The 25,727-nt window shown below is 45.8% G+C and overlaps 1 protein-coding gene across 1 annotated transcript in view; it reads right to left on the bottom strand.

Moving 5' to 3' along the window:
• The window catches only part of LOC142581548 (frequenin-1-like), a 325,333-nt gene extending 300,870 nt beyond the window's left edge, over positions 1-24,463 (bottom strand). The window contains exon 1 of the mRNA XM_075691216.1: positions 23,972-24,463. Within this exon, the coding sequence (XP_075547331.1) occupies positions 23,972-24,035 (64 nt within the window). The 5' untranslated portion in view covers positions 24,036-24,463. The remainder of the gene's footprint in view (positions 1-23,971) is intronic.
• Between the last annotated feature and the right edge of the window lie 1,264 nt (positions 24,464-25,727).

Raw genomic sequence — 25,727 nt, 5'->3', positions numbered from 1 at the left:
TGTTTGGTTGCTATTTGTTGAGGGTCGTCAATGCGAAGTAAGGTCGTGTGAGTGCAGCCCCACTGCGGCGGTTATGATTTATTCATGTTACCTTTCTATTTATTTCGGCACCTCCGCGCACTTGAACGAAACGGGACTAAATATACAATCTTGCGCTACTGCATCAATACGCATGACTATAGCTCAATTAGGTGATGACAGGCTATCCAGAACAGTTTCCGCGTTTGCGGATCGAACGCTTCCATTGCACATTCACAAATAATTAGCGTCGCCCGTGTTATTTTTGCTTTCGTAATATATTTCCCCGTTTTCCCTCGGGCTCCCTTTCGCCGGTGTGCAAGGAGACCTCGATGCATTCATCGTCGAGCACCGCTGGATACTGAACCATTGCTGAGCGCGGCACTTGATCTGCGCGCCCCTCTTGACCGATAAGCAGTGATCGTACAGGCCGCAAACCATACATCACTCGGCAGAAGGCGTTAGACCCGCGTGTACAGCATAGGAACAAGTGCGGAGCAAGCGTATCATTAGTCTGAAAGCTGGATGCTTCCGACCCGAAGCTGAAAGTGCGCGACAAAAGACAATGGAAAGACCTTTCCGCATTGTGGCGAAACGAAGTCCAGATTAAGGCTGCGAGTGCAGAACTAAAAAGGTCGAAAATAACGTGCTCAGTTTGATTCCCAATTAGCAAGACAACAAGACAAACATTACGAGCCTCCAGATTCGTCTGACTGTATTACTTATGCCTAGACAAAGTCGTGAAAAAAAAAAAAAGATGCATCACGTCACAGGCATAAATGTCGTTCGTCACGTCATCGCCTCATAATCAGCTTGCTTTGTCCAGGAAGTGAAATTTGTTAAGGAGAGCTGCAACCAATGACGGATGATGCAAGAGTCGTTTGCCGAAGAAGACTGCCTGTGTTTAAAATTAAGAGCGGCAGCGTCGTGACTAATATTTAAAAAATATCATCCTATAAAATGCAGGGAAGAATATGAAATTAATATATGGGGTTTTACGTGCCAAAAACACTTTCCGATTATGAGGCACGCCGTAGCGGAGGACTCCGGGAATTTTAACCACCTGGGGATCTTTAACGTGCACCTAAATCTAAGTACACGGGTGTTTTCGCATTTCGCCCCCATTGAAATGCAGCCGCCGTGGCCGGGATTCGATACCGCGACCTCGTGCTCAGCAGCCAAGCACCATAGCCACTGAGCAACCACGGCGGGTAAGAATATCAAATTATCGAGTTCAACGTCCCAAAACCATACGAGAGACGCCGTAGCGGAGGACTCCGGAATAATTTAGGCCACTTGGGGCGTTCTTTAACGGACACAGAGAGGTATACGTATACGAATACAGCCGCCGCGACAGAGAATCGAACACTCAGTCTCATGCGCAGCCGGACATCACAGCGACTCAGCCACAGAAAGGTGAGGAAGACGACACGAAATGAGAAAAGTAAAAATGCCCTATTACTTTGAGTTTACGGAACAAAAAGAGAAAAATACTGTGGAAAGCCAATCCCGGCTGCTATCCAAGAATGCGTTTAGCATGCTTTGTAAAGTGATCTTTCGTGGCACTACGTCGCATTATGCATTAGGAGTAGCGCTCCCTTTACCACCGTGCCTACCCATACGCGGGAGCCAACCGGAGCTTCGAGCTCCACGTCTTCAAAAACCAGTTCGCAACCCCGTGCAGCGTCTCAAACAGCAGCATCTGCGTCTTAGACCAAAGGCGCAGCGTCTCTCAACGACAGCGTCTCCAAACGTATACCAACGCTGTTCGTATCACCGGTACGACCACATGGTGGTACCATAACCACCATGCGGTTTTTCCCACTCTGTTATACTGCACTATGTTCGAGATCGGCCCGCAGAAGCGGTTATACGGTCACAAGGAAATCGCGGTTTCTTCCGAAAGAGAGCGAGACGCTTTAAAAAAATATGTCGCTGCAACGAATGTTGTGTTTGTTTTTGCGCATTAAACTGTGATAAATCGCTTTTTCCATCGGCCACGTCAATCAATGCTAAGCCAAACCAGATTCCAACCAAAGAAACGTAAGAACTTGTTTGGTTTGCAACGAGGCACTCATTTTTCCATTCTTTCGCTCCTCGTCATTGGCTCGGACGCCAGTGCGCCGCCATTATTGGATAAGAAAAGAGTGGGAAATAGATCCTTACAAAATAATGCTTAGGAATTGAAGTCAACTGCTGACGTGGCAGCGCCCAGTAATAAATGAGCAGTTCATCTGTCTATCAATTCAGCGCTCTGATGTCCTGACGCCTTCAAATCTTGATACGGTCAGGGCGTTGCTTGCTGTTCGAAAATGTCAGGCGCAGTGGTCCTAAACAAGTGGCGGGTGGCACTGCAAAGACGAGCCACCGATGAATTGCTACGCTAGCAACTGCGGCGCTCGGCCAAATAGGCTAAATCATTTTGTATCGCCAATCGAGGGCATTTCAAGCCATGCTAGAAATCCTAGAAGACATCACACAGGCTAAACTTTTCCTCTTGGAAAAATACATATTCTTTAAATTGCAAGCACGGGACTGATCACGAGTGCTGCGTGCTTCAGTATATTTCTCAATCAGGGCCATTTTTTCTTTTCTTTTGCTGAAATATATTTACACCGATGTATATCGTGGAAGAAAACATCATAAGCGAATAGAATACTGCGCTATTTGTTGTCCCTAAGCGCTCGTTGGCAGCACCATGCGTGTCACTCGATGTAAAGGCCACAATAACCCCCACAGCCGCGGAGGCGGCAAGTTTAACGGCACTACAAACCGTAAGAGCGATGCAGTTGCTTTTTACTACGTTCAAACTACGGTCCAATCATTATCAAGGCGATCATAAGCTGTATCATTACGCTGTATCGTTACGTTAAACGCGGCTGATCGTTTACGTTGGCATCTCAATTACTCATATATATCAGGACAGGCAAATTAAGTCGACGTCTACAATGTCAATCAGTGTCTGCCAATCGATGTCTGCAGTGTCAGCTAGGTTGCACAAATAAATATTTGAGAGTCGACGCACGGCAAACACAAATAGACAACGCAAGCAGAGGGGCCACCACAGTTCGCAAAGCAGCGGCTCCCAAAAGTATACGTCGCTTCTGTGGATTAGCCGTCGCTCTAAGCGGGAATGCCGGAAGTTCCAAGAGCGGACAACGAAAGCGAAAACTTGAACATTCATTGGCCACCTAGCTTCGTCGTAGGTGGATCCATGTAGCAGTTGTTCGGCATCTCAACAAGTACGTTGGTGCCTGTTTCGATTGATCGCTCGCAAACGCGATAGGACGCTTTGACCGAAGACCTCTAACAGAGGAAGTTATATTAAAATGCCGCCATCACAAGCCATCGCAGCAGAGGGCGACGAGGGCACTCTTGCAGTATTTAAGGGCTACAGAATTGGACAAGCGGCTGCAGCATGAAAGATGTTCATAGTGCTGCAAGTGCTACTGTGCTGTCCGGTGACAGTGTGCGGCGACAGTGACCAACTGTGATTGTATGTCTGTGCTCCTTTCTTTATCTCTACTTTATTATCACTTTACCTCCCCCTCCCCTCTTTCCCCAGCGTAGGGTAGCAAACCGGATCCTCCCCTCTGGTTAACCTCCCTGCCTTTCCCCTTTCCTCTATCTCTCTCTCTCTCTCCTACGGCCCATAGGCTGAATAAAATGTTTGCGCTATTTACGTTTACGCGTGCATTTCTTGTGAAATATCTGCGCATTATGTACGTAGTCTGAACTTAGCCTCACTCGTGACAGAAACATCACATCATTGCGGTACCAGCGTGCTTCACCCGTGACCACTCAAACGCGCTCTTGCGACGCGTCTGGATTGCTAGATAAATTAACAGGCATGGTGTCACGCACGCACAAGCAAACGTGAACACATCTCACTGGATGATCGCCGAAACTCGCTTTTAAAAAACTTGACTGAGAAGTGCGGCAGCAGCAGCGAACGAATTGACCTTCGTGCTGCCTCTCTCTTCAACATGAACTAAGCGGCGAAAACACAGCGCACATGAAGCTATCAGTACCTGGTGCTCTCTGTCCCCATCGCAGATGGTTTTCAAATAGGGCACGCGCTGCTGCGCCATACGAGAGTCCTTCCATTTTTCGAAGGACTCAAAAAAATGGAAGGACTCTGGCCATACGCAGCAGCCGCCGGAGTAGAACGCCCACCCTCGGTGCCTTGCGCGCAACCGAAGACGGCGCGCTTCCTCCCCCCTTTTCTCCTGTGTGCGCATGAGACGAGTCGCCATCATTGGCTCACCCTCGCGCGCTTTCACTCGCACATACAGCATACGGCGTGCAACGACTGTTATCACCCTTGGACTTTATACGGAATGTCACGGCGACGGCGATGGCAGAAATGCGCCTGGAGTATCCAGATAATTCCTATTACAATAAAACTAAAGAGCGCTGTGCTGAGACAACCCGCATGTTGTTGTCCAAGGACCCCAATCTTTGATGGTGAAGTATCCTCAACGCTCGAATCCAATTTTAGGTGGCCGCCATTGCTAAGTAAACGGAGGAAAGAATACGGCGAACAATTTTACACTCCTTCGCGAAGTCATCTAATTTCGAGCCTCCTTTTTGGGCTGTTTGCTGCGTCTTACGAAACGTCTTCCCCTATTTGTAAGACGGCAATAAGAGGGAAAGAACAGCAGGGATTAACCACCGCACCGAATCGCGACGTTCGCTCGCCTTCACTGGCTGAACGTTTCGCGCCAGCGGGCGCTTTTGCGGAATCCACTCTGTCGTGCCTACCGTTTCATAAGACGGAAAGCACGCGCGAGAATTGCTCGGAAACGGCCCCGTCCCGTCAGCTTCAGCTGCGAGACGAGAGGCAAGGCGATGTCGGGAAGGGGATTTAGATGGAGCCGGCGTTGCTAAACTGGGCTGCAACATTGGCGGCAGCAAAAAGGGGCAATGCAGATAAGTTGGAGCGAGCACAATATGTGCCAGCGCCTTTCTGCAGATAACAATAAGGGTTAGGAATCACAATATTCATGCGGCCGTGAGCAAAGTTTAAGGAGTAATCCTGTCTTTCTGTTCCAAGCAGTGGTGTAATTTTCTTTGTTCTTCCAGAAACACATTTCTCAGCAAATTGCATTGGGGGCGTTTGCTTCAACATCGACATGGCCCGGTAAGCTGATTACTTCGGCCGGTTGGTGCATGATTCGCGAAGGCCTAAGATGACAGCTCAAGGATAGGACGCGAAGCAAAGAGGATAAACAAAATGCCAACTTAAAACACTTTATCGATGGGGAAGTGTAAACATTACAACCCAAGCAATCGTGTATAACTTGAACGTAATGAACATAATTTCCGACAGTGAGAAATCACTCCGAGACGTCAACAAGCTCCTTATCAAACAGGATTGCCGACGTTCCGCTGATGAGTGTATCTCCCTACCTTGTTCTTCATCAAGTATGCCTGATATAGTCCACTGTTTAGTCAAGCAACTATATATATATATATATATATATATATATATATATATATATATATATATATATATATATATATATATATATATATATATATATATATATATATAAGAGTGCGATATTCTTTCACGGGATATTCCTGATTCACAAAGAACGACAGCAGACCATGATTGATCTTGTTCTTTAATGCGCTTGCATATCTTTCACAATGATTGCCGTCGGTGGATTGCATGCTTCCCTTGTGTTCCAATAAATGGTTCTAACTTGGGGCTATGTTTGCCTTCCATTCACTTCCATATGCTTGGGCGTTAAACCTTCGCTAAACAAAGCTCGGAGCTACGGTGTTATTTAATCGGACTCCAAGATGTTCCTGTTGTAGCCCTGATTGGCTCGACTGTTTTATCAGATCCTCTTGGTATATTTCTTCGTGTCCCCTGGCTTGAACTTATTCTCTCCCCTAATAGTGTTCCACTTAGGACAGCACCTTCTGAATACAGCAAATTTTGCAGAAACGGCCTAGGGAGTCTTCAGTTTCCAAAAGGACTTTTACCAGGACCAGGAAAATAATTGCACTGTTCAACTAGGCAGGTTTTCTGTTCAAATAACAGTTCAAGTGCTCTTTACTATAGCCCTCGGTCTCGCAAATAGCCATCGTAAACACTGCGTTCGGCATAATGAAGGCCCTCAAAGTCTGAATTGATTGATTGATTGATTGATTGATTGATTGATTGATTGATTGATTGATTGATTGATTGATTGATTGATTGATTGATTGATTGATTGATTTTTTACACCACAAAGGAATGCTTAGGCTAAGCGATACGTCGTACCGAAGTGGAGGGGGGGGCGCCGTAATAAATTAGACTACCTATGGATTTTCAGTCTACACTAAAATTGTCTAGAAATGGCGCTTTTGCATTAAGTCCCTGTAGAAAAGAACCCACGGAACCTTCAGAAACATAACATTATGATCAACACATCATCGCGACGACGAAATGCAATGTTAAGGTAGTGTTGCGACCGCCGGACTGTGGACGTCAGACTTCATGCATCGTGTTGGAGTAAGAATTGCAAGCCTTCGCCATACACTGAGGACCTATTTCAAAAACAACGTTTATCTTTACATTATGCTCCAATATGCACACACAAGAACATAGGAATGACGATGAGAAGCGTTCAAACTCAAATTGCCGATCTCTCAACAAAACATTATATATATATGGAAGAGACGAGGAACTTTTTGGAAGACTTACTCAACGTTTTCGGCTGGTGGACCAGCCGAAAACGTTTAGTAAGTAAGTCTTCCAAAAAGTTCGTCGTCTCTTTCCTGCGTATGTTACGTCGGGTCCTGCGTGCTGAACTTCGAAGAAACCATATATATATATATATATATATATATATATATATATATATATATATATATATATATATAAACACTTTCCGGCTTCCCCGTCATGTCGTCTTCCTCGATTTCCGATTCTAGAAAATAGACGACATCTGCGGCCAATTAGACGCTAGGAAGACAGATGATGCCATTTTTTGGACAATCTGGAGGTCTGCAGCAATCTTCATCCGAGGAGAGCTTGACCCAAAGCACATGCAACGTCACTGAACCCGGAAGGAGGGAAACACACCGAGGACCTAGAATATCCGAGATCGGTGTGGCAGTTTGGGCCCGTTGGTATTCCGTACTTGTCTTGTCCCAGAGACAGGCAGGGAGAGACAATAGCACACGCACGTCATCGACTGTAGAGCCCGTCCCCCTCTCAGTTCACGCGCTTTGACTTGTTACGGGCTTCGCAATTCACTTGCCCTCCTTGACTTGGGCTTCTTGTAGCAGCTGCATTATCTCCCCACGACAATCCCTTTGCTAGCAGCTGCACCTCTCGTGGTTTGAGTTTAAAGGCGAAAGTCGTCAATCAACCGCCGCATATTCGTGCCCCGTGATGTGGGTCAGTGACTGATACCGAGGGACCAACGCACGATCACTACAGTGGCCACAAATTATCCGGGAAAATTAAAGCTGAGCGTTGAGTCATCGATACCCATATATGGATAACGCATATTATTTTTCTTCAAAAGAAGAAGGGAACGTTGATATGTTGACGTGAAATGTTAATATGTTGACAGGCGTATTACTTTAGAAGACATACGTGTAGGAAAATAGCTCGAAGTCTCGACATGCTACTGTGGCAATATAGTTTTAAAAAATCACAGAAAACACTGACTTCCGACTATTGCTTTTAAGATCCCTAGAATAAGAATAGAACACAAAGAGAAAAAGCAAAATGTATTTCGCCACAGTTCCCCAGCACATGATTAAGGACCCTTCTCTTGAGTTCCATGAGTTCTCAACACTGATTTCTTCACACATTGAATTCTCTCATGGTTTACTTCAACCGCAAAAAAAAAGCAAGAATAAAAGCGAAAATAAAAACCTCACTCGCTTTTGTAAGAGCGCCCGAGATTATATCCGAACGCACGAGAACGTGCGCGACATTAGGCGGTCCGAAACCTTCCGAACGTTCCGCAATCGCCTCTAGCTCACTGTAAAAGCTGACACGGAGCTTAGTGAAGCACAATGCCCGGCAGCCTCCTCCATTGTGGCGATGTTGTCATCCTTGCGCAAGTCGATGGACGGCGCATATGGAAGCTCGACCCTCGGACGGCCTAGCACAGGGAGGACGTAACGCAAGGTACGGCAAAACAAAAGCTGTTTCTGCAGAAACGCATCCAGCGAACAAACTTCGCATTCTCCTGCTGCCCCTAGCAGCGGTGGCACCAACTTAGCGTCTGAAGCACGGCTTGAAACGGCCAGGGCGTAACGCTGGCCGCGTAAATCACTTCCGCCTGTCGCCTCCAACAACGCGTGTCTCAGCTGGAAAATCATCGCCGTTATACGCAGAGCGGCTATGCGGGCGTTGCCCGCAGCTGTCCACAAAAAAATTGTGCCCCCTTGTTAATCCTCCGTCCCTTTTTCTCTCTCCCGGAACAACGCGGAAAGAGCAATAAAATTGCCGGTCCTGCGGGTGACACTGTAATTGCCGTCAGAGCGCGCGAGTCAGCGCGCGACACGGCTTGTTCGCTGGATGCATGTACCACCGCGAGCGGCGATTCAAGTGTTGGATAGAACCCGCACGCTAATGACGAAAACGATGAGGTCATACTTGTTCTGCGCGTTTTAGAGCGCAGCTCTTATGGGTGCCCATTCCTGCGGCGAGCGTCGGCGTTGTTTCGGCGTAACCGAGTGAACGAGCGCCGCGAAGAATGACAGCGAACGCGGAGCGCAGCGGGAGATGAAAGAAAGGCGTTCTCGCAAGACAAGGGTGCAGCGGAACCAGGAGGCAGAAAGCGGAGGAGAGGAGGGGAGACGGGGAGGCACATGCGCTGAGTTGCTGGCGGCCTAGGCAACTCAATGCAATGAGGATATAAATCCCATTTATAAACCATATAAATCGAAGACAAGAATACTAACAAAACAAGAAAAAGGAAACCGCGAGTAATTTTTACCAAGGTGTCTAGAGTATCATGGTTTTTAAAAAAAATCGACTACATTGATGAGTACAGAACATCTTATTATAAAGCCATACCAAACCATACGTTGGATGATATACATTGGAACACTGCATACATATCGCGTACAAATACCGTAAATAAAAGGAAGACAGGCAGATACAGGCAAGCGATGTTTATCACTTTGTGAATAGCCCAGCAGCGCTAAGTGAAGCGTTGAATGATCTGATACCTCGGCGATGTTAGACGGAAGTGAGTTCCATTCGTTTACACATAATGCTAAAGGTGAATTTTGGAACTCCTTCGCCAGGCCGAAAATGGGCGTTACCTTGTGCGCATGATCGAGACGGGTTTAAGTAAGAGGGGCTGGAAAATTGTGCCATTGGGCGAACGATGCGTTGCTGTGGTAAAGTGCGGGAAAGAACGATAGGCCGAGTATGTTGCCTGCGCATGACACGTGTAGCAGGTTCTGCTTTTAGTGATGAAACGCTTATGAAACGTGAATAGGATGATGGGACAAACCGCGCGGCTTTATTCTGTACCCTTTCGAGCATGTTAGTAAGACCTACCAGTTGAAGATGTCATATGATAGCGTATTCTACAGAGCGCCGAATCAATTAATTGAGAGCGCGCAGTCTTATCTTTATTAGCGAGATGCAAGCGTCGTTTAAGGAAGCCAATTTCTTGAAAGCATTAGTACATGCTCGATATGAGCAACCCGGCTGAAATGGGAAGTATGACGCCCAAGTACTTCAATGATGTGGACTTTTTCTATTACAGTGTTATTTCTTTTATAAGAGATCGTGAGTGCTCGGTTTTTCGACATTAATTTTCATTTGCCAATTACTGCCCCATTCATTCAACCTTGAGAAATCAGACTGCAGTTCTACGACGTCGGCTGTGCAAGTTATTTACTTATAAATTACAGAATCGTCCCCGAAAAGACGGATTGACGAACATATGCCAGATGTCATGTCATTCGTGTAAACTAAAAAGAGGGCCCTGCACGTTCACTCGTGGCACCCCAGATGTTACTCGAGTCGGATTAGCCATGTAAAGGTTAAGTTCAACTGACTGACACCGACTGTTTAGAAATTCTTTGATCGATGGAGTCGTTCTCTCACCGAGACGCATATTACGCATTACGTCGATTATGGGGAACGCGGTAGAAAGCCTTTGAAAAGTATATGAAAATGACATCGATGTAGACGGGCATATGTAGAGCAGTGTCAGGTTTGCCAAAAGTTTGAAAAGTTGTGTCTGACATGGTAATTTTTCGCGGAAACCATTCTGGGTATTAAGAAGTCAATTGGTACGGCTGAGATGACTCATCACCTGCGAGTATATGAAGTGCGCTGGTATCTTTCACGAAATGGACCTAAGTGACATCCCCCTGTGGTTGTTAGGGTGATTGCTGTTTCCAGATTTAAATTAAATATAGGTACTACATATGCAGATTTCCAGTCGGTCGGTATACAGCCAGAATCAAGGGATTGCTGGAAGATTGATGTGAGCAGGTTAGCTGAATGATGTCAGGTTAATTTAAATAGTTTGGCGCTGATGCCATCTGCAGCAGGACTGGTTTTGTGTGGATGCCGACTGATAGCGCTAGCTACGCCGTGTTCCGTAATTAGCATTGCTGCGAAAGGGTGTGAAATGGACAGCTGTGACAGCAACAGCGAATCATTTAGTGGACATTTGTTAGTGAATTCTTCAGTGAAGTGTTTATTAAATTTTTCGGCACAGTTCTTTACCGGTAAAGTGATGCCGCCTTCCCTCGTCAATACCGGTACATCGAGTGGATACTTTTAGGGTTCAGGATATTCCATAGTTCTTGGAGGGTCCGTTTTCATAAGAATAGGGAGCGTATCATTAAAGTATTTGTCTTTAGCTTGGGGATGACACTATTTGTTATAACAGTAATGTTTTAATAATCCGCAATGAACCTTCGCGCTTTGGATGGCGTTGCGAATTTGGTTATTCCGTTATAGCTAGCTTCAAGTTAGGTTCTAGACGAATGACTACGATAGAAGAGCTCGGCGAATAGCGTTCCAGATTCTCTCAGCCACGTTTGAGGACCTTTTCTTGGAGCGACGAGTATAGCCAAGATGCCAATCAAAGCTTGCCGTATCGATGGCAAATTCAGTCCACAAAATCGATTTCTATTGCATTCTGAAACTTGCATCCACAGTACTGTATCACCGTGATGTAGACACATGCTGTTGTTAAAAGCCACAGCTAGCGTATGCTTCGACAGGCATCTTGGAAAGAGAAATTGCGTCATTGTCTCCGCGAATAACGTGCAAGTACCTTTAACGTCTATCGAGCACGCATGCTGCAGACGACATTTTGAAAACTCATGCTGAAAAAAAAAAGGGGGGGGGGGGAATTCATGGGCCGTCGGTCACCGAGATTTGCTAGCGTGCTTACATCGCATTCCCTGCTTTACTGCAATACATGCAAGCCAACACACATCTACGCCTGTATGCGTGCTGCCACTATAAATGCAAATTCGCGCTGAAGCGCCTCTTTCAGAAATATCGCATCCAGAGGCATGTCCACCTTTGCTCAAAGCCGGTGAGTAAGCCAAAGGGTGCCTCTTCTCCTGCCGGCGGCATTTCTTTTCCTCAGCTCTCTTGTGAAATTGAACATGGCGCGGCCCATACACGAGAGCTGCAGACTTAAAAGGTTAGGCGACGAACCGTAAGTTGTCGTGTTCGGCAATGGCAACCGAAAATCCGCGTTCTCCATATGCTACCGACCAAGTCCTGCCCGGATTAGCATGACGAGCGCGCACTGGCACATTTTGTTTTATGCCCTCTCCCACACCTTGTACATATTTATCTTCAATGACGGAATATATATATAAACAAAAGATAAAGAAGGTGCAGAGCCATTTTTAGTGGTCTTTTGGTATCGTGAGGGGAAAAAAATCAAAAAGATCGTTTTAAGGAGACCAAAAGAACACCTTCGAGAAATTTTCATTAATAGAGCATACTTGTGTCGTGGGGAAATAAAGGTTATTTTGCCAGGTTTGTTTTCTCTCGCGCCGTATTTGGCCATGTATTTTCCCTAGCTGCGCTTTCAATTTATCTTAAGATTTACCTTAGCAAGTCACCGTCCGCTCACACCAACCTTCAGGGCCCGAAACAAATTCAAAGACAAGAGGTTCATAGCAAGACGGATACGAAGTAATCAACAATGATCGAACAAGTAATTTCGCTAGAGCTAACTGTTCATACTCATATATATATATATATATATATATATATATATATATATATATATATATATATATATATATATATATATATATATATATATATATATACTACAGTTTTACGCGGCAACACCACGATGTAATTATGAGGGACACCGTAGTGGGGGGTCTACGGATTAATTTTAACAACCTAGAGTATTTTGACGTGCACCTGAATCTAAGTATATACGAGCGCTTTTGCACTTCGACCCCACCAGAATGCCGCCGCCGCGGTCCGGTTTGAACCCGCGACCTCAGCAGTACAACGCCATAGCCGCTAGGCTACCGCGGCGCACGGTTGACCACTTAAACGGACTAAGTTATACGCAGAAAATAATGTACGCGATGCCTCGGTTTAAAGCGGAACGCTTGCATAAGTGGAGAGTGAAAATCTACAGACAGCGCAGCGATAACTGACACTCGGCGTGTGTTTACGACATGTAACTGGCAGACGCGCGGTTTTGGCCGCAGGCAGCATAGGTAAACAATAAAAATGCAGTCTTCGGTAGCGGCAAGCTACCTATGGTGCGTGTACTTCGACAGTGTGTGGCCTTCTGGACTTTCGAGTTTCTCAGTGCACTTGTGAAATTGAGATGGCGGGGATGGAGCTTAAATCTTAACCAGGGTGTCGCGAACCGAAATAAAATATCGGTTTGGTTCGGGTTCGGCGCGCTCCAATTTCGTTTCGGTTCACTTCCGGTTCGAAGAAATAAAAATTTATTATGGATCGCGAACCGGTTCGCCACACTGAACCTGTTCTCGAACCAGTTCCGCACAGTAAATTTTATCCTGCCACATATGGTGAATTGCTGCAGAGTGCTATCGACTTGCATGGCCGTATCACGTGTGCAACGGCTTTGTCAGGAGGTGGAAGAAATGAATTTTCTGGCACGTGAGCAAAAAAAAACGATGTTTCTTAGATAGATCAAAATGAAGTTTAATGCTGCACAGATAAAGCAGCCATGCATGCACATAAAGACGGTCATCTTGGGCAGTCCCGTCGCCAGAGGATGTGACACGCGGTGCGGTGCCTCGACGCGTCCTCCCTCTGTCGCGCTTTTACTTTGATTCTCATTCGTAGCGAGTACGGGCAAAACGATATAAATGTACACGGCTGAGCGAATACCAAAACTTTTGAATCGAATCGCGAATACGAGTACTTGAGAAAACCGACCGTCCAATGTCAAATACAGTATCGCATATTTCCAATTTCTGAAAACGTAATGTTAAAAATTTTGAGGAGACTGTACTGGAACATAAGGCTTGTTTACATTATTCGGTACATGCGCACCGTGATACAGTGCGATCACATCTGGTGTACGGTGACCCTGAAATTAATAAAAAACATGGATCCCAGATTCATGTAGCCGTGTGTATAAGGCTCACTGACAGCAAAGGACAATACTACAGCAAGGTGCATCATATTAATGGAATACAAACATGACGAGATTGGTCAAATATATGTTTATTTGCCTAAATCGAAACAGTGAATTCTTCGGCTGCCTAAGATGAGACATGCTTGCTCAAGGACTGGTAATTATTATGCATAACTAAACTCCTCCGTGTGTTTGTTGAGGAACTCGATCGTCTGTACAACAAATGAGGACTTGCTTAAATAAATAATAACTCCTATGAGTCTTCGTTTGCATCAGGCTATCTTGCCTGTATACTACAAGGACTGTTGTCGTCCCTTATAGTATTCAAGCGAAACAAAGATTCGACAACTTCGAATAGTGAATTCTCGAATCGAGACTACTCGATTTGTATTAGAAATTTCGAATACTCGCACATACCTAGCCTAAAGTACTAATCTTGCGAGACGTGTAAGCTCACGAATTTTTGAAAAGCAAATTCTCACGATCGCGGGCAAATTATCGTAAGAGCTTTTTCCCTTTTTCTTTTTTGTGAATGCCGCATTGCAATTTAGGGATATAACACTGCAAACTAGAAACGAGGAAAGCATTGTCGTGAATATATCAAACAATGAAAGACATTACGTCTAATGTACTAGTATAGCGCATGCGCAGGGATTACAAACGACAATACTGAGGTAAATTGCCCTAAGGATGCAGTGTAGATCCGGGTGTATCATCATCATCATCATCATCATCAGCGTGGTTACGCCCACTGCAGGGCAAAGGCCACTCCCATACTTCTCCAACTACCCCGGTCATGTACTAATTGTGTTCCATGATCCGGGTGTATAGATGCCGACAACGCGAACAGCGGTCGCGCTGCTTCCGTGCTCGGTCCTACTTTACATATTATATATATATATATATATATACACACACACACACACACACACACACACACACACACACACACGTTCGAAGCACGATGCGCGCTACTTAGGTAAACTTCTCGCATTTCCGCTATCACCGCAATTCTAGCGATAGCTTTATTGAAAGTGACCTATTGAAAAGCAGCCGAGGCACCTTAATAAGAATGAGTAACCACGTCATTATCAATGACCTGCAGTTTACGAATTGGCTGCACAGATACGGAGAAATGTTAATGTACGTATCAAAAACAAAGTTAATTAGTGAGCGCGCCTGTGTCTGCATGAAGGAGGCTTAGCTTCCACGCCTTGACAGTAGCTTAGTTAGTCTTTTTTTTTTTCATCTTCGGTATATATAACTGGACTGGTGGTAAGAGAATTGACAAAGCGCGTATTCACATTGGATCACCTAGATTACAGCTCCAAATTTCTGTAAGAAAATAGTCAGAATGTCACATTTCTCTGAGTGTATTGCTTTTTTTAAAAAAGACCAGGTGAGGATATTGACGCATCTGAACCATTAACAAGGCCAGCTTTTGCTAAGCATCGCGAAAATATTTTTACGCAAGTACACTGAACGCACCGTCTTGCGCTGACTAAGCGCAAAAAAGAGAGAAAAGAAGAAAAAGAGTCCGAATCGCGTATTTTGTGCCCCGAGACTGATTTCAAAAACCTAGGAGGTTAGTGCTCTGCTTGGCGGCGCCAAACATTCACTGAAAGATAACGCGCAACAAAAGCACATTTCTCGTACCGTTGACAGCCGCTGATTGCGGCGCCTGAGAAGGTGACGGTAATTATTATCGACGGCAGTGCTATTCTTTTAAGAAGCCGTGAGAATGAACTAATTGGTTCTCGAGTACACCGTCTTTTTTGCGTTCAGTGTGTCCTAACGTGTGCGTTTTGCGGTGTACCTAATGATAATAGTGAGCTGGCCGAACAGCCGAAGTTGGAGCTTCAACAGAAGCGGTCATCTTGCGGTGCCCTTTGGCGTGGCACCATAGAGTTTCGTGCAATAATTACTAGAGAGAACTCCGACGCTAGTGTCTATGGGAGATGCAATCGGGACGTTTCAGCCAGCATGGTAAACATGGGAAGTACGTGGATTTGCCTAAACTTCGTCTTTATAGCTTCAAACGGCTTCGTGACAAAGTACTGTGTAATAAATAAATAAATAAATAAACATTATTAGAGCTGTCCGGCGGCAGGATTCGAGCATAAAAACTCTGGTACTGAAGCCCGATATTGAAACCATTACGCCAAGGACGCATGCATCGACGATCGGCATAGAACTAACCCCCTTGTGAATTTCTTGCGGGCAAGTCAGCCCGTCGAGACGCTGGGCGCGTTTCGATTTGGCTACCTTGACAGGCTGAAACGCTGCGATTAGTAGCAAGTGTGTTGTGGTGTTCGCAGATAACTCTGCACTAAGAAAAGTATACATTGCTCTGAAATTTAGGACAATGAAGGCAGATAAAGCGTGCAGTAAACAAAGCCACAGAAGCGTCTGAATCCACAAGCCCTAAGAGCAGACAAATCCATGTATTTCCCATTACATGGTGGCTGCACGATCACAGCGCCAGGGTTCCCTCTAGTAATTACTGTGGGAAACTCGATGGCGTCGCAAGTGAGGTGACATGTCGGGGGCGAATACCAGCTAACCCCAGCCAGGCTACCCCATCTTAAAGATATGATTGCCATTGCAACAGTGTTGAGCAAGTGACCCCCCACGCTTCTTCTGATGCAACTTTGCCTCCTGTTGGCGATCGCTGGGACCGTCAAGGCGAAAACGTCTCTCGTCTTATACTTGCGTCACACCTGAACGAGTGCCTCACGCTATATTTTGCGCGTTAATTTCTGGAAGTATGTGCAAAGGGAAATCTGGATTTAGCGTTTGCAGGAGTAAGGCGGGTTGACCAGCTTGGGAATACACTGCAAATGTTGTATATGGTGGTGAATGTATTAATTGAACCTCTTATGTGGTGGATAGTGGAAATCTAACATAAAAGCATTTGTCTTCTAACCCCTTTTACATTTCTTCTTCTCACTGTAACATGCCATACAGCAGTGCAACAGTGCAGCACGAGGGCCTTCTAAGCATCACCCACATTCGATTCTCGGAGCTCTGCACAAAAAACAAAAATCTTGTTGGTATCCAAAGTAACTCCCCCGTGAATAATGCTACTGTCCGCGATACCTACAGGTAAATTAAGCGAAACGTAAGCTGAAGATTTGTATTTGTTCAGCGCGTTAAACACTCCTCTGCAGTAATGGAACATGCAGTGCATACAACAAAACGAAAGCTACAAAGAATACGCTGACATCGAAGCCTACGATGAAGTGGAAGATAGTTTTATGCACTAGCCATGATGGTGAAGGTTCATCTTAAGACGCTTTGATCAGAGAGCACTTTAACATAATATCGCAGAACACGATCATATTAAGCCAGACGATTCCGAGCTAAGTGTGAACGCCATCAGGAGGTTTATACCAAGGTCACACGAGACACTTTCGATCGCGATCGATTCTGATTGGGCTAGACCACGATATAAAGTGCCCCTTGTGACACCGGTATTACTTTAAGTGAGGCTCTTACAAATCGTACTTAAGAACATCGAAAAACGAAAGCGGAGGCCCTCTGGCAATTTAGTACCCGTTCATCTCGTACTATCAGCACGTAGTATAAGCAGAGAAAACGAATCACTTCTGGATGGAGGAGATGGAAGTGCGTTTACTATGAAATTTACATGACATTTATTTACTGTGAGGGCTGGTCATCTTGCCACGAAAAAGAATCATGGACGAGGAGAAAATAATAAAGGATCAGAAAATGTGCAGTAAGAACCAGCGAACAAGACGAGAAGCGCGTATACAAGCAACGAACAAACATATGGAACTTTACACTTGGATGTAGAGCTGAATGAACGTTTTATTAGGTCATAAATGTTACAGTAGTGCTGCTATCCCCACCAGCGTCCTTCCCGCTGCGTCGATTACTAGCCAACGCCAGTCATCGCTGGACACGGCGAGCAGGATACCATAAAGTGATCTCGGTTTTCTTGTGCTATATCAATCCGTACAACTCAATAGTTATCGGCGAACTCGTTCACTACTAGCAGGAACTTTACTAAATGCGGAGTAGTTATAACAGGTCCATGCTGTGTCAAAATATGCAGGCACCACGAACAGCTAATGCAAACTCAACTGATGCCATCAAACCAGCGAGGCAAAGCCACTTTTGTGCAGACTCTGCACTCTAGACTGACGGGATTTAACGCGCAAAAGCAGCCCTCGGACTGTGAGAGACGCCGTACAATGAAGGGCCATAGAATAATGATTACCGCGTGCGCCGAAACCACAGCGCAGACGGGTTTTAGTAATGAACGCCCATTGGAAATTGGTGCCGCTTCAGCTGGACTCGCGCCACCTTGCTCAGCAGCGAAATGCTCTCCCACGGCGGGCAACTCGACATTCCACTCAACGATAAGTAGCATATGGGTGAACATTGCGTCATAGTTTTTCCTTATTATCTTTTTTTTTACCTAGTTTATGCACTGAGCTGAGCTTCTCGCCTGAAAACTAATCGGTGCGCCCGCTCGAGACATATTGATGCACTTGCGCTTCGCTTCAATAAAGGCCGCCTATAGCAACCGTCCGCTCCTAAAATTGCTTCACTTTACTCTCTCGGGGATGAAAGGATTCGCGATAAAGCAAGTACCACAGTTTTCGCTGATCAAAGCTGTATAGAGCACACAGGGTCAAATGCCCGCGCAAGAGGGAGCGAAATTCGATGCCCGAAAGGCATCGACTGCTTTTGAGAGGTTACTCGTAAGAGCTGTGTAGCTTCATTTCACCCGGAAACGCAGAGAGTCCGGGAAGGGACTTTGTAGAGGTGGGTCCCCGCAAGCTCCCGGCATTCGCGCTTCACCGGAGAAGCACTATCTGAAACTGATGCGCACGGAACGGTGGATAGAGTTCACCGTTCGTGTATAGCCTACCATGTGCACCCGCATCTAAACTCGCTATTTATGTTTACTGTGGTTCTTTCTTTCGCCACATTGAAACTACGTTGAATTTTATTATTTTATTTTGTATCTAACATACTGATTTTGTTATTATTTATCATATATTCGCTATAGTAGTGTTCGTGTTCTGTTGTATTAATATAAGTCCCCTCGACGGCTGCTAACCTTGGGAACTTCTTCTGTATAGAAATTCCTTATGTATTACGGCTACTGTGTCGCTAATTGATTGATTGATTGATTGATTGATTGATTGATTGATTGATTGATTGATTGATTGATTGATTGATTGATTGATTGATTGATTGATTGATTGATTGATTGATACTCGTTAACAACTTTCTGTGGAAATTAAGGGAAAGCTACGAATGTAAGCGCACACAAGTGAGAGCGCTTCTGAAAAAAATGCTATTCTTATCAGCGTTAGCCTAAGCTGGAGAAGAGAAGGCGTAATCATCGTATGTACAAAATCAAAATAGGACAAAATAAACCACCGAGTGTTAATAAATGGAAAATCAGACATCCACCCGTTCGTAGCAATTGCTACAAAGGAAACCCATACGGGTTCCTCGAAAGAAAAGCCTCGCAGTTGAAGAAAAATTCGTCCTCGTCCGCAACTCGAACCCGGGAGCACCGCCTTTCCGGGGCAGCCGATCTACCATCTGAGCTAACCAGGCGGCTAGCAGATGGCAGGGCGAAGTCGAATTTGTCAACAACTCGAAGCAAAGGCAAGAGTTTGACGCAATAGTTCTGCGGAAACCCGCAGGGTGGAGAGAAGTAATTAATAAAGGGAAAATCAGACATCTGCCCCGAAAGGCGGTGGTCTCGAGTTCGAGTCCTGGACCAGGACGAATTTTTCTTCAACTGCGAGGCTTTTCTTTCGAGGAACCCGTATGGGTTTCTTTTGTCGCAATTGCTACGAACGGGTGGATATCTGATTTTCCCTTCATTAATTACTTATCTCCACCTTGCGGGTTCCGCAGAACCATTACGTCACACCGAGTGTTAAATGCGCCTCATTTTTAACACTTTTCTCTTCCACGTTTGGACAAATTCGAAATCATCGCACGCGGAAGCTACGCTGATTCAGTATCTGAATCAAGAAACCAGAAGCGCTGTCTAACGCTGCCGGAATACTTGACGCAGTAACACACAAGCAGCAGCTCCCCTCCAGTAGCTTTCCCTTCGTTGCCACACGCAGCTGTCAGCGAGTATGGCTCTTGAATATCAATTTGGGGCAAGCTGCATCTCGAATGCGATAAGAAAGCGTCTTTTAAAAAAATTCTGAAGCGTACGAAAAGTGCTGACGCCAAAGTAGTGTATACATTTTCTATTCTGATAACATATATTCAGATTGGCACGTTGTTCTGTTTGTTTTAACGTTAACGGATGAATTTCTCACAATTAGAAAAAAAAAGTGAGGCGGAAACGTTCTCTGCATGGCAACTGAACGCAATTAATGATTGCAATCGGTTCGTGAAGGACAGAAACGAGACGCGTTCATTTATGTGGTTTTAGGTTTAAAAAATACTGTTTTTAGTGGACACAGAGCCAGATAAGCGTTTATGACAATTAGACCTGTTCAGTGACACATGAAGTGACGCGCGTATTCTCTGTACTGTGGACGGAACTTGAACGAAGGTGTCTACCATCTATTTAGTGCGTGGAGGACTCTTGCGCCAATGTAAGGAGTGCTAAGCGTATGTACTATTTGGGCGGTAGCAGAGAGACTTCAGTGAATTCTCCGTTGCGATGTTCTCTTTATCTGTTTAATTTTATTTGTTGTTCATTTATTTTAACATTATAATTCATGCCGCTATTTTCTGGTGCCTAACTGAGCAGCCGAGGTACTCTTTACCACATCATCTCCACAGCAACACCCGTATAACAAAATAGAACAGAACATGTTCTTTTAACTAAATCGTATTCGTTATTGAGAACACTATCACCCAGACTGTATAGCAGAAACCATTTCATATCGTTACGCAAGCTCTTCCGCAATGCAAAACGCCTACATCGCGGTGTGACTGATGTTTAAAGCTATATATGCGCTCGCCTATCATTTATCGGGAGACGTCGCATATGTCGATACAAAGCTTGTAGAATGCAGCAACTCGGGATGAAAAGACCGTCGTCATCGTCGTGAACTCATAAAATGTAGGACACACGCCGTGCTTTCTCCTTCCATTTCTTTTTCTAGTTCGAACAGGTATTGCTTAAACTCGCCCGGGGCGTACAGCACAATTCCGCCTGTTCACTCTGGAGACGTAGACATTCATTTCACGACGAATCGCAATGTTCAGTCACCTGATCATGAAACTTTTAGTAATTAACTTTTTAATTACTTACCGTAGGATGCATGTTGAAATTGAGAGATTCAAGCCGAGTCGTAGTGAAGGCATGTCTGCTTAGCAGAAACCCGTAGACTAGTGCCACTTTCTGTCAACTTAAGTGCGTTACGAAAAATACACTGGCGCTACAGCTAATATCCCCAAAATTTAACTCTACAGAAATTCTGGACACTATTAATTGCAACGCGCAACTTTTTGCCAGATTCTGGAGATCGAAACTGATACCAGTTTCAAAATATCCGCTCAGTGAATACGACTTCATTATTACGTGGCTTCAGTGTATGTTTAAAACCTACGTCCTAAAATGAATAACTTAGCCAGTTAAAAGCAAGTAAAGGCTAGAACACCGTATTTTGTGAATATCTTATTACAGCGTCCACTGACTAGTAACGCCATATAGACGATACATCCTACTTAAAAAAAAATCTTTCTGAAAAAGAAAGAAAAAGTACGGCAATTTTTGTAACGTATATTTTCTCCTCCCTTCTGTTTTCTGTTAGCTTGTTTTTCTGTGATTTCACCAAAATATTCCATTCCTTTACGCAACTTTACAGAAAAAAAAATATTACATCGATTTTTTCATTAATGGAGTAATTTTTACTCCGCTCATGACTGCAGCTTTCACGTAGCACGAAAGAGTCAAATGGTGGAATGCAATTGTATATGTACAGAACATAGATATACAGATAAGGACGCTACGTAGAACATATGACATGTGAACATAAGACATCTGGCACCAAGACACCAGGCACTATGCGACACATTCAAGTAACCATTCTACGATTTTATATAGTGAAGCTCCTAGCGTCAATACTCGCTCTGATTGTAGCCGTATCTTGTTCAGAAACTACGACCAACTGGCTTCGCGCGTACAAGATATGCCTGAACTTGCGTGGCCGGTGTAGCTGCGCACAAATGTTAATTGAGGATAGTAAAGGGATGAATAAATCTAATTTCGCTCACAGTATTGATGGTATTTTTTTTTTCACTTTATCTTATGAAGGGTAAATGATTGAAAATCAAGAAAATCTCTGTCTTTGACGATAAACAGAAAAAAAGTAATTTTTTCCAATGAAATAATCTCCATTTCTTAACTTGAGACATTTTCTGTAGTAGAAATAGAAAATATTCCCTTCTTCCTTTGTTTCCACATTTATTTTTTACATTGTACACGTAGCCGCACGCCACAAATAAATCGATTTTTTTTTTCTTTTTTGCCAGAAACTTGGTTTCTAACGCTTGGGAAGTTAATACTACGGGAGAGGATGTAAATCGACAGATTTTCGCGCAGTAAGGGACCGTTTGCGATGAAGGCCTCTGATAGATTGAAATAATGAAAATTCATAAGAGAAAAAGGTATCTGCTTTCATTTTTTAAAAACAGCGCCTCTCTGACATGCATCGTACGAGTTCTTGAATCGCAGTTTTCCTATAGCATAGTCGCACATATAGATCTGCCTCTACGAAGAACATGTCGTGCGCACTACTGCGAACGTCATTCAGCGAAGGCCGAACTTATGTTCGCTAGTTAAGTTTTGGCATTGGGGCGTTATTTTTCGTTGCGTCACCGATTGAGTGCGTCGATCAATCGAGCACAGTGATCCATGTCACTGTTTAAGTTACTGCAGAAATGTTAAAATATGAGCGCCATGAAACTCGTATTGCGCGGTGTGGTGGCGGAGTGGGCAAACTGAATATCCAAATGTGCATAATATCAACGACTGACAAACAGGTAATACATGCAGCACTGTAGCTGCAGCATGCAACAACCATTGCACACGGTTCGCCAGTCAGCCCGGCATTTCACTGCATATGCAGTAACCGTCAGTGGCGGTCGCCGCGTTCATATAGCACTCACTTGCACTTTTCGAGTTGTGAAAACAGGTGGACGGGGCCCTAGAGAAGGGACAAGCCCCCTCCTCCTGGCTTTCTTCAACGTGGAACAACAATGTATCCCAAATAGCGTTCTGCTTGATGATGATAAACACGTTCTTTCCGAAAACAAGGAAAAGCAATAGTGTGTTGCAACGCACATTCTTATGCAACTATAGGGTAGTTAAACCGCCTTCCCAGATTCCACGAATGCCCGTTCACTCGGTTTCTGTGCGAAGCAACAAGCTCACAGCATTGAAACGAAGACTGCAGCTGCACGCGAATAGTATAGCGTGCAGGTGAGTCCCTATGAGCAGCTTATCGGTATTCAGTGAACAGGGGGAAGTGGCCAGCCGTGATAAATATAAGCATGTATTATTTTGTTGAAGTACTGCGGGATAGAGGCGTCAGTGCGCTGCATTTAACTGTAACTAACGACTGCTTCTCCTGCGGCGAGTTTGCGATTGTGCTGTTGCCAATGGCGCGCTGCACTGCAATTGAAAAGCTATCCACCAGCCTCCTCTTTCCCTTCCTCTCGCACACGCGCTCTTCCTCAGCTGCCTCCACGCGCCTGGGTAATTAAACTAATTGCTATCGCTGCCACCGTCGCGGGGCGCACTCGAAACGTCGCAGTTTCGTTCTCCAGGTTGTATCGCGCGCATCAGTGTAAGTGCCAAAATGTGTTTGCGTATCTTCTCTGACGTTTGCCTCCTCGCCGGCCACTATCGGAACCATTCAGAAGTGTCATCTAAATCCCATGACTGGCGAGGCCGACCTTCGAGAGTCGAACTATAGGTAATAGCGCTGAGCTTTTCGCTCCGCTGCCTAATTATTCTTCGAGAGCCAAACGCGCGATTGTTTCCGCGAATGATGTGCAGGCAACATCTGTGCCATCAAGAGCCTCTTTTAGCGCTGTTGCAAGTCTCCGCTGTCTTGTTTTATTTTGCTGTCTTTTTTTTTATCGGCCCTCATGCGACCTGCACGGGATCTGCACACTATTCCTCCGGCCACTCCGCTGCGGCACTGTCTGCGCCCAGTGCGAGTAAGTGCGCCCACCCACGACGGGCGAGTGTGCCACTATTCGACGTCGATTCGCACGCAGAAGGCCTTTGGCGGGCGTTCGCGTGTGGATCGACGCAGACGAGAAGTGTCTGCCATGCAACACTTTGCGTTTCCTCTGCAGAAGGGACATCACACTCGGCTTGTACTCACAGTAGGTTTCCTTGGCAAGCCGGGCGACGACTTCCCCTTTGAGCTTGCTGTTCTTCTTGCCCATGGCCTGCTTCGCGCTCGAAGGCGGGGAAAAGGTCGGGCCTCGACGGTCACGGACGACCTACCGCCGCCGCGGTGTCACGGGGCCTGCCTGTTCGTCGGCTTCTCCTTCCCGCGGGGGCTGTTTCACCTCCGGTCGCTGCGGCAGGGCCGCATCGCCCGACCAGACACAGGAGCGCCGGCCGCCGCACTCGAGATGTGGTCTGCCGAGCTCTTGTCCCGATATCTGATGGCGAACGTTCGGCGGCTCGAGTGCACCGGTGGCGGACGACGCGAGAGCGCGACGGGTGCGGACACGGGCCCACCAGCGGCGGCTAGCTACACACGGTGTGCGCACCGCGCCAGCGCCGACTGCCGCCGTGTGCGGGAGCGAAAACCTCGGCTCGGGCTCCGACGGCGGCGCGCGCGTAACCGAGCTGCCGCTGCTGCCGCCGCCGCCGATTCCGGGGGGAGGGGGGGGGGGGGGCGCGAACGCTCTTTCCCCGGCCAATCTAATCGCGATGAGAGAGGGCGAGGGAGCGGCGCAGTACGGCCGAAGAAAAAAAAATCGTTATATTTTTCTTTTGTCTGTGTGTGCGCGTGAAAGCACCACCTCACGACTAACTACAGAAGTGCGCCGCCGGGCGGAGCCACGGCGCCCCTGCCGCGAAGTCCTACTTTTAGCTAAGCTGCACTGTCGCCATCTCTCGCTGGGTATTACCGGTACACAATGAGAAGGGAGAAAAGGAATTGCCCGTGCGCGGCACGCTACTAGCCGGAGCCGCTGCGACAAAGCTGTTCGAGGCGTTTCCATGCCTCCGTTCAATGAGCGAAAAAGCGCGCGGGCAGGAACCGCAACTCCAACGTCGTTAAATAGGTGTCGATGCGTCGTCGCAACGTATTTCATAAGGTGCGAGGGATGCACCTAAATCAAGCACGCAGACTGTAATGTTTAAAGTAATAAGCGCACTTGGCATCCGTCTTTCGTCGGCAATTAGGTTCACTCAACTCAGTGGAGGTTGCTAAATTTACTTTTCCCGCGACGAGGAGACCTATGTCGCCTCGTTACCTTGTAGCGAGGTTTGCACCGCGCGCTGTAATTACAGTAGTCATTCGCGGTGCCTTGCGTCCGCCTAGTTATCGGTAATCGAGAGTATGCACGCAGACGTCACTACTGTTTCTAAGATGTGGTGTAATTATCACTTACTATTGAAGTTATTAGATGCCGATTATCATACGGTAGCCCTACGGTAAACCTTTCTATGCTACAATATGGAGCAAGTAAAAGACAGAGGATTACCGTAACGGCGCGTGCGCAAACGAGGCAGCGTATTGGATTTAGCACACGTACGCGCACGTGCATGCTCAGAACTATCAAAAGTGTGCTGGTTAGGGACCTCAAATCGCAAAAATAACAATGTCCCTTTTATTGAAGTAATAATGAAATTAAGATATTTAGCCAAGGTATAACGGCAGCGGCTACACCGTTTCACACGGAAGAAATTGAAATAATTAAAAAAGAAACACCACGTGGTCGGAAAGAAGGGGAAACAAGAGGCCCAATTTTCGTTAGTCACAACCATATGAAGCCAAGAAAAGCGCAAAGAAAATTATTGGACGTTTTTAATTGAAGTGTAGCAATGCTAAGGTAAAGAAAAAATAAAGGTGGAAGAAAAAAACTTGCCGCCGGTAGGAGCCGAACCCACGGTTCACACCC

This window comes from Dermacentor variabilis, chromosome 1 (assembly GCF_050947875.1).
Source record: "Dermacentor variabilis isolate Ectoservices chromosome 1, ASM5094787v1, whole genome shotgun sequence".
NCBI lineage: Eukaryota > Metazoa > Arthropoda > Arachnida > Ixodida > Ixodidae > Dermacentor > Dermacentor variabilis.
This window is presented reverse-complemented; position numbering and strand designations above follow the sequence as displayed.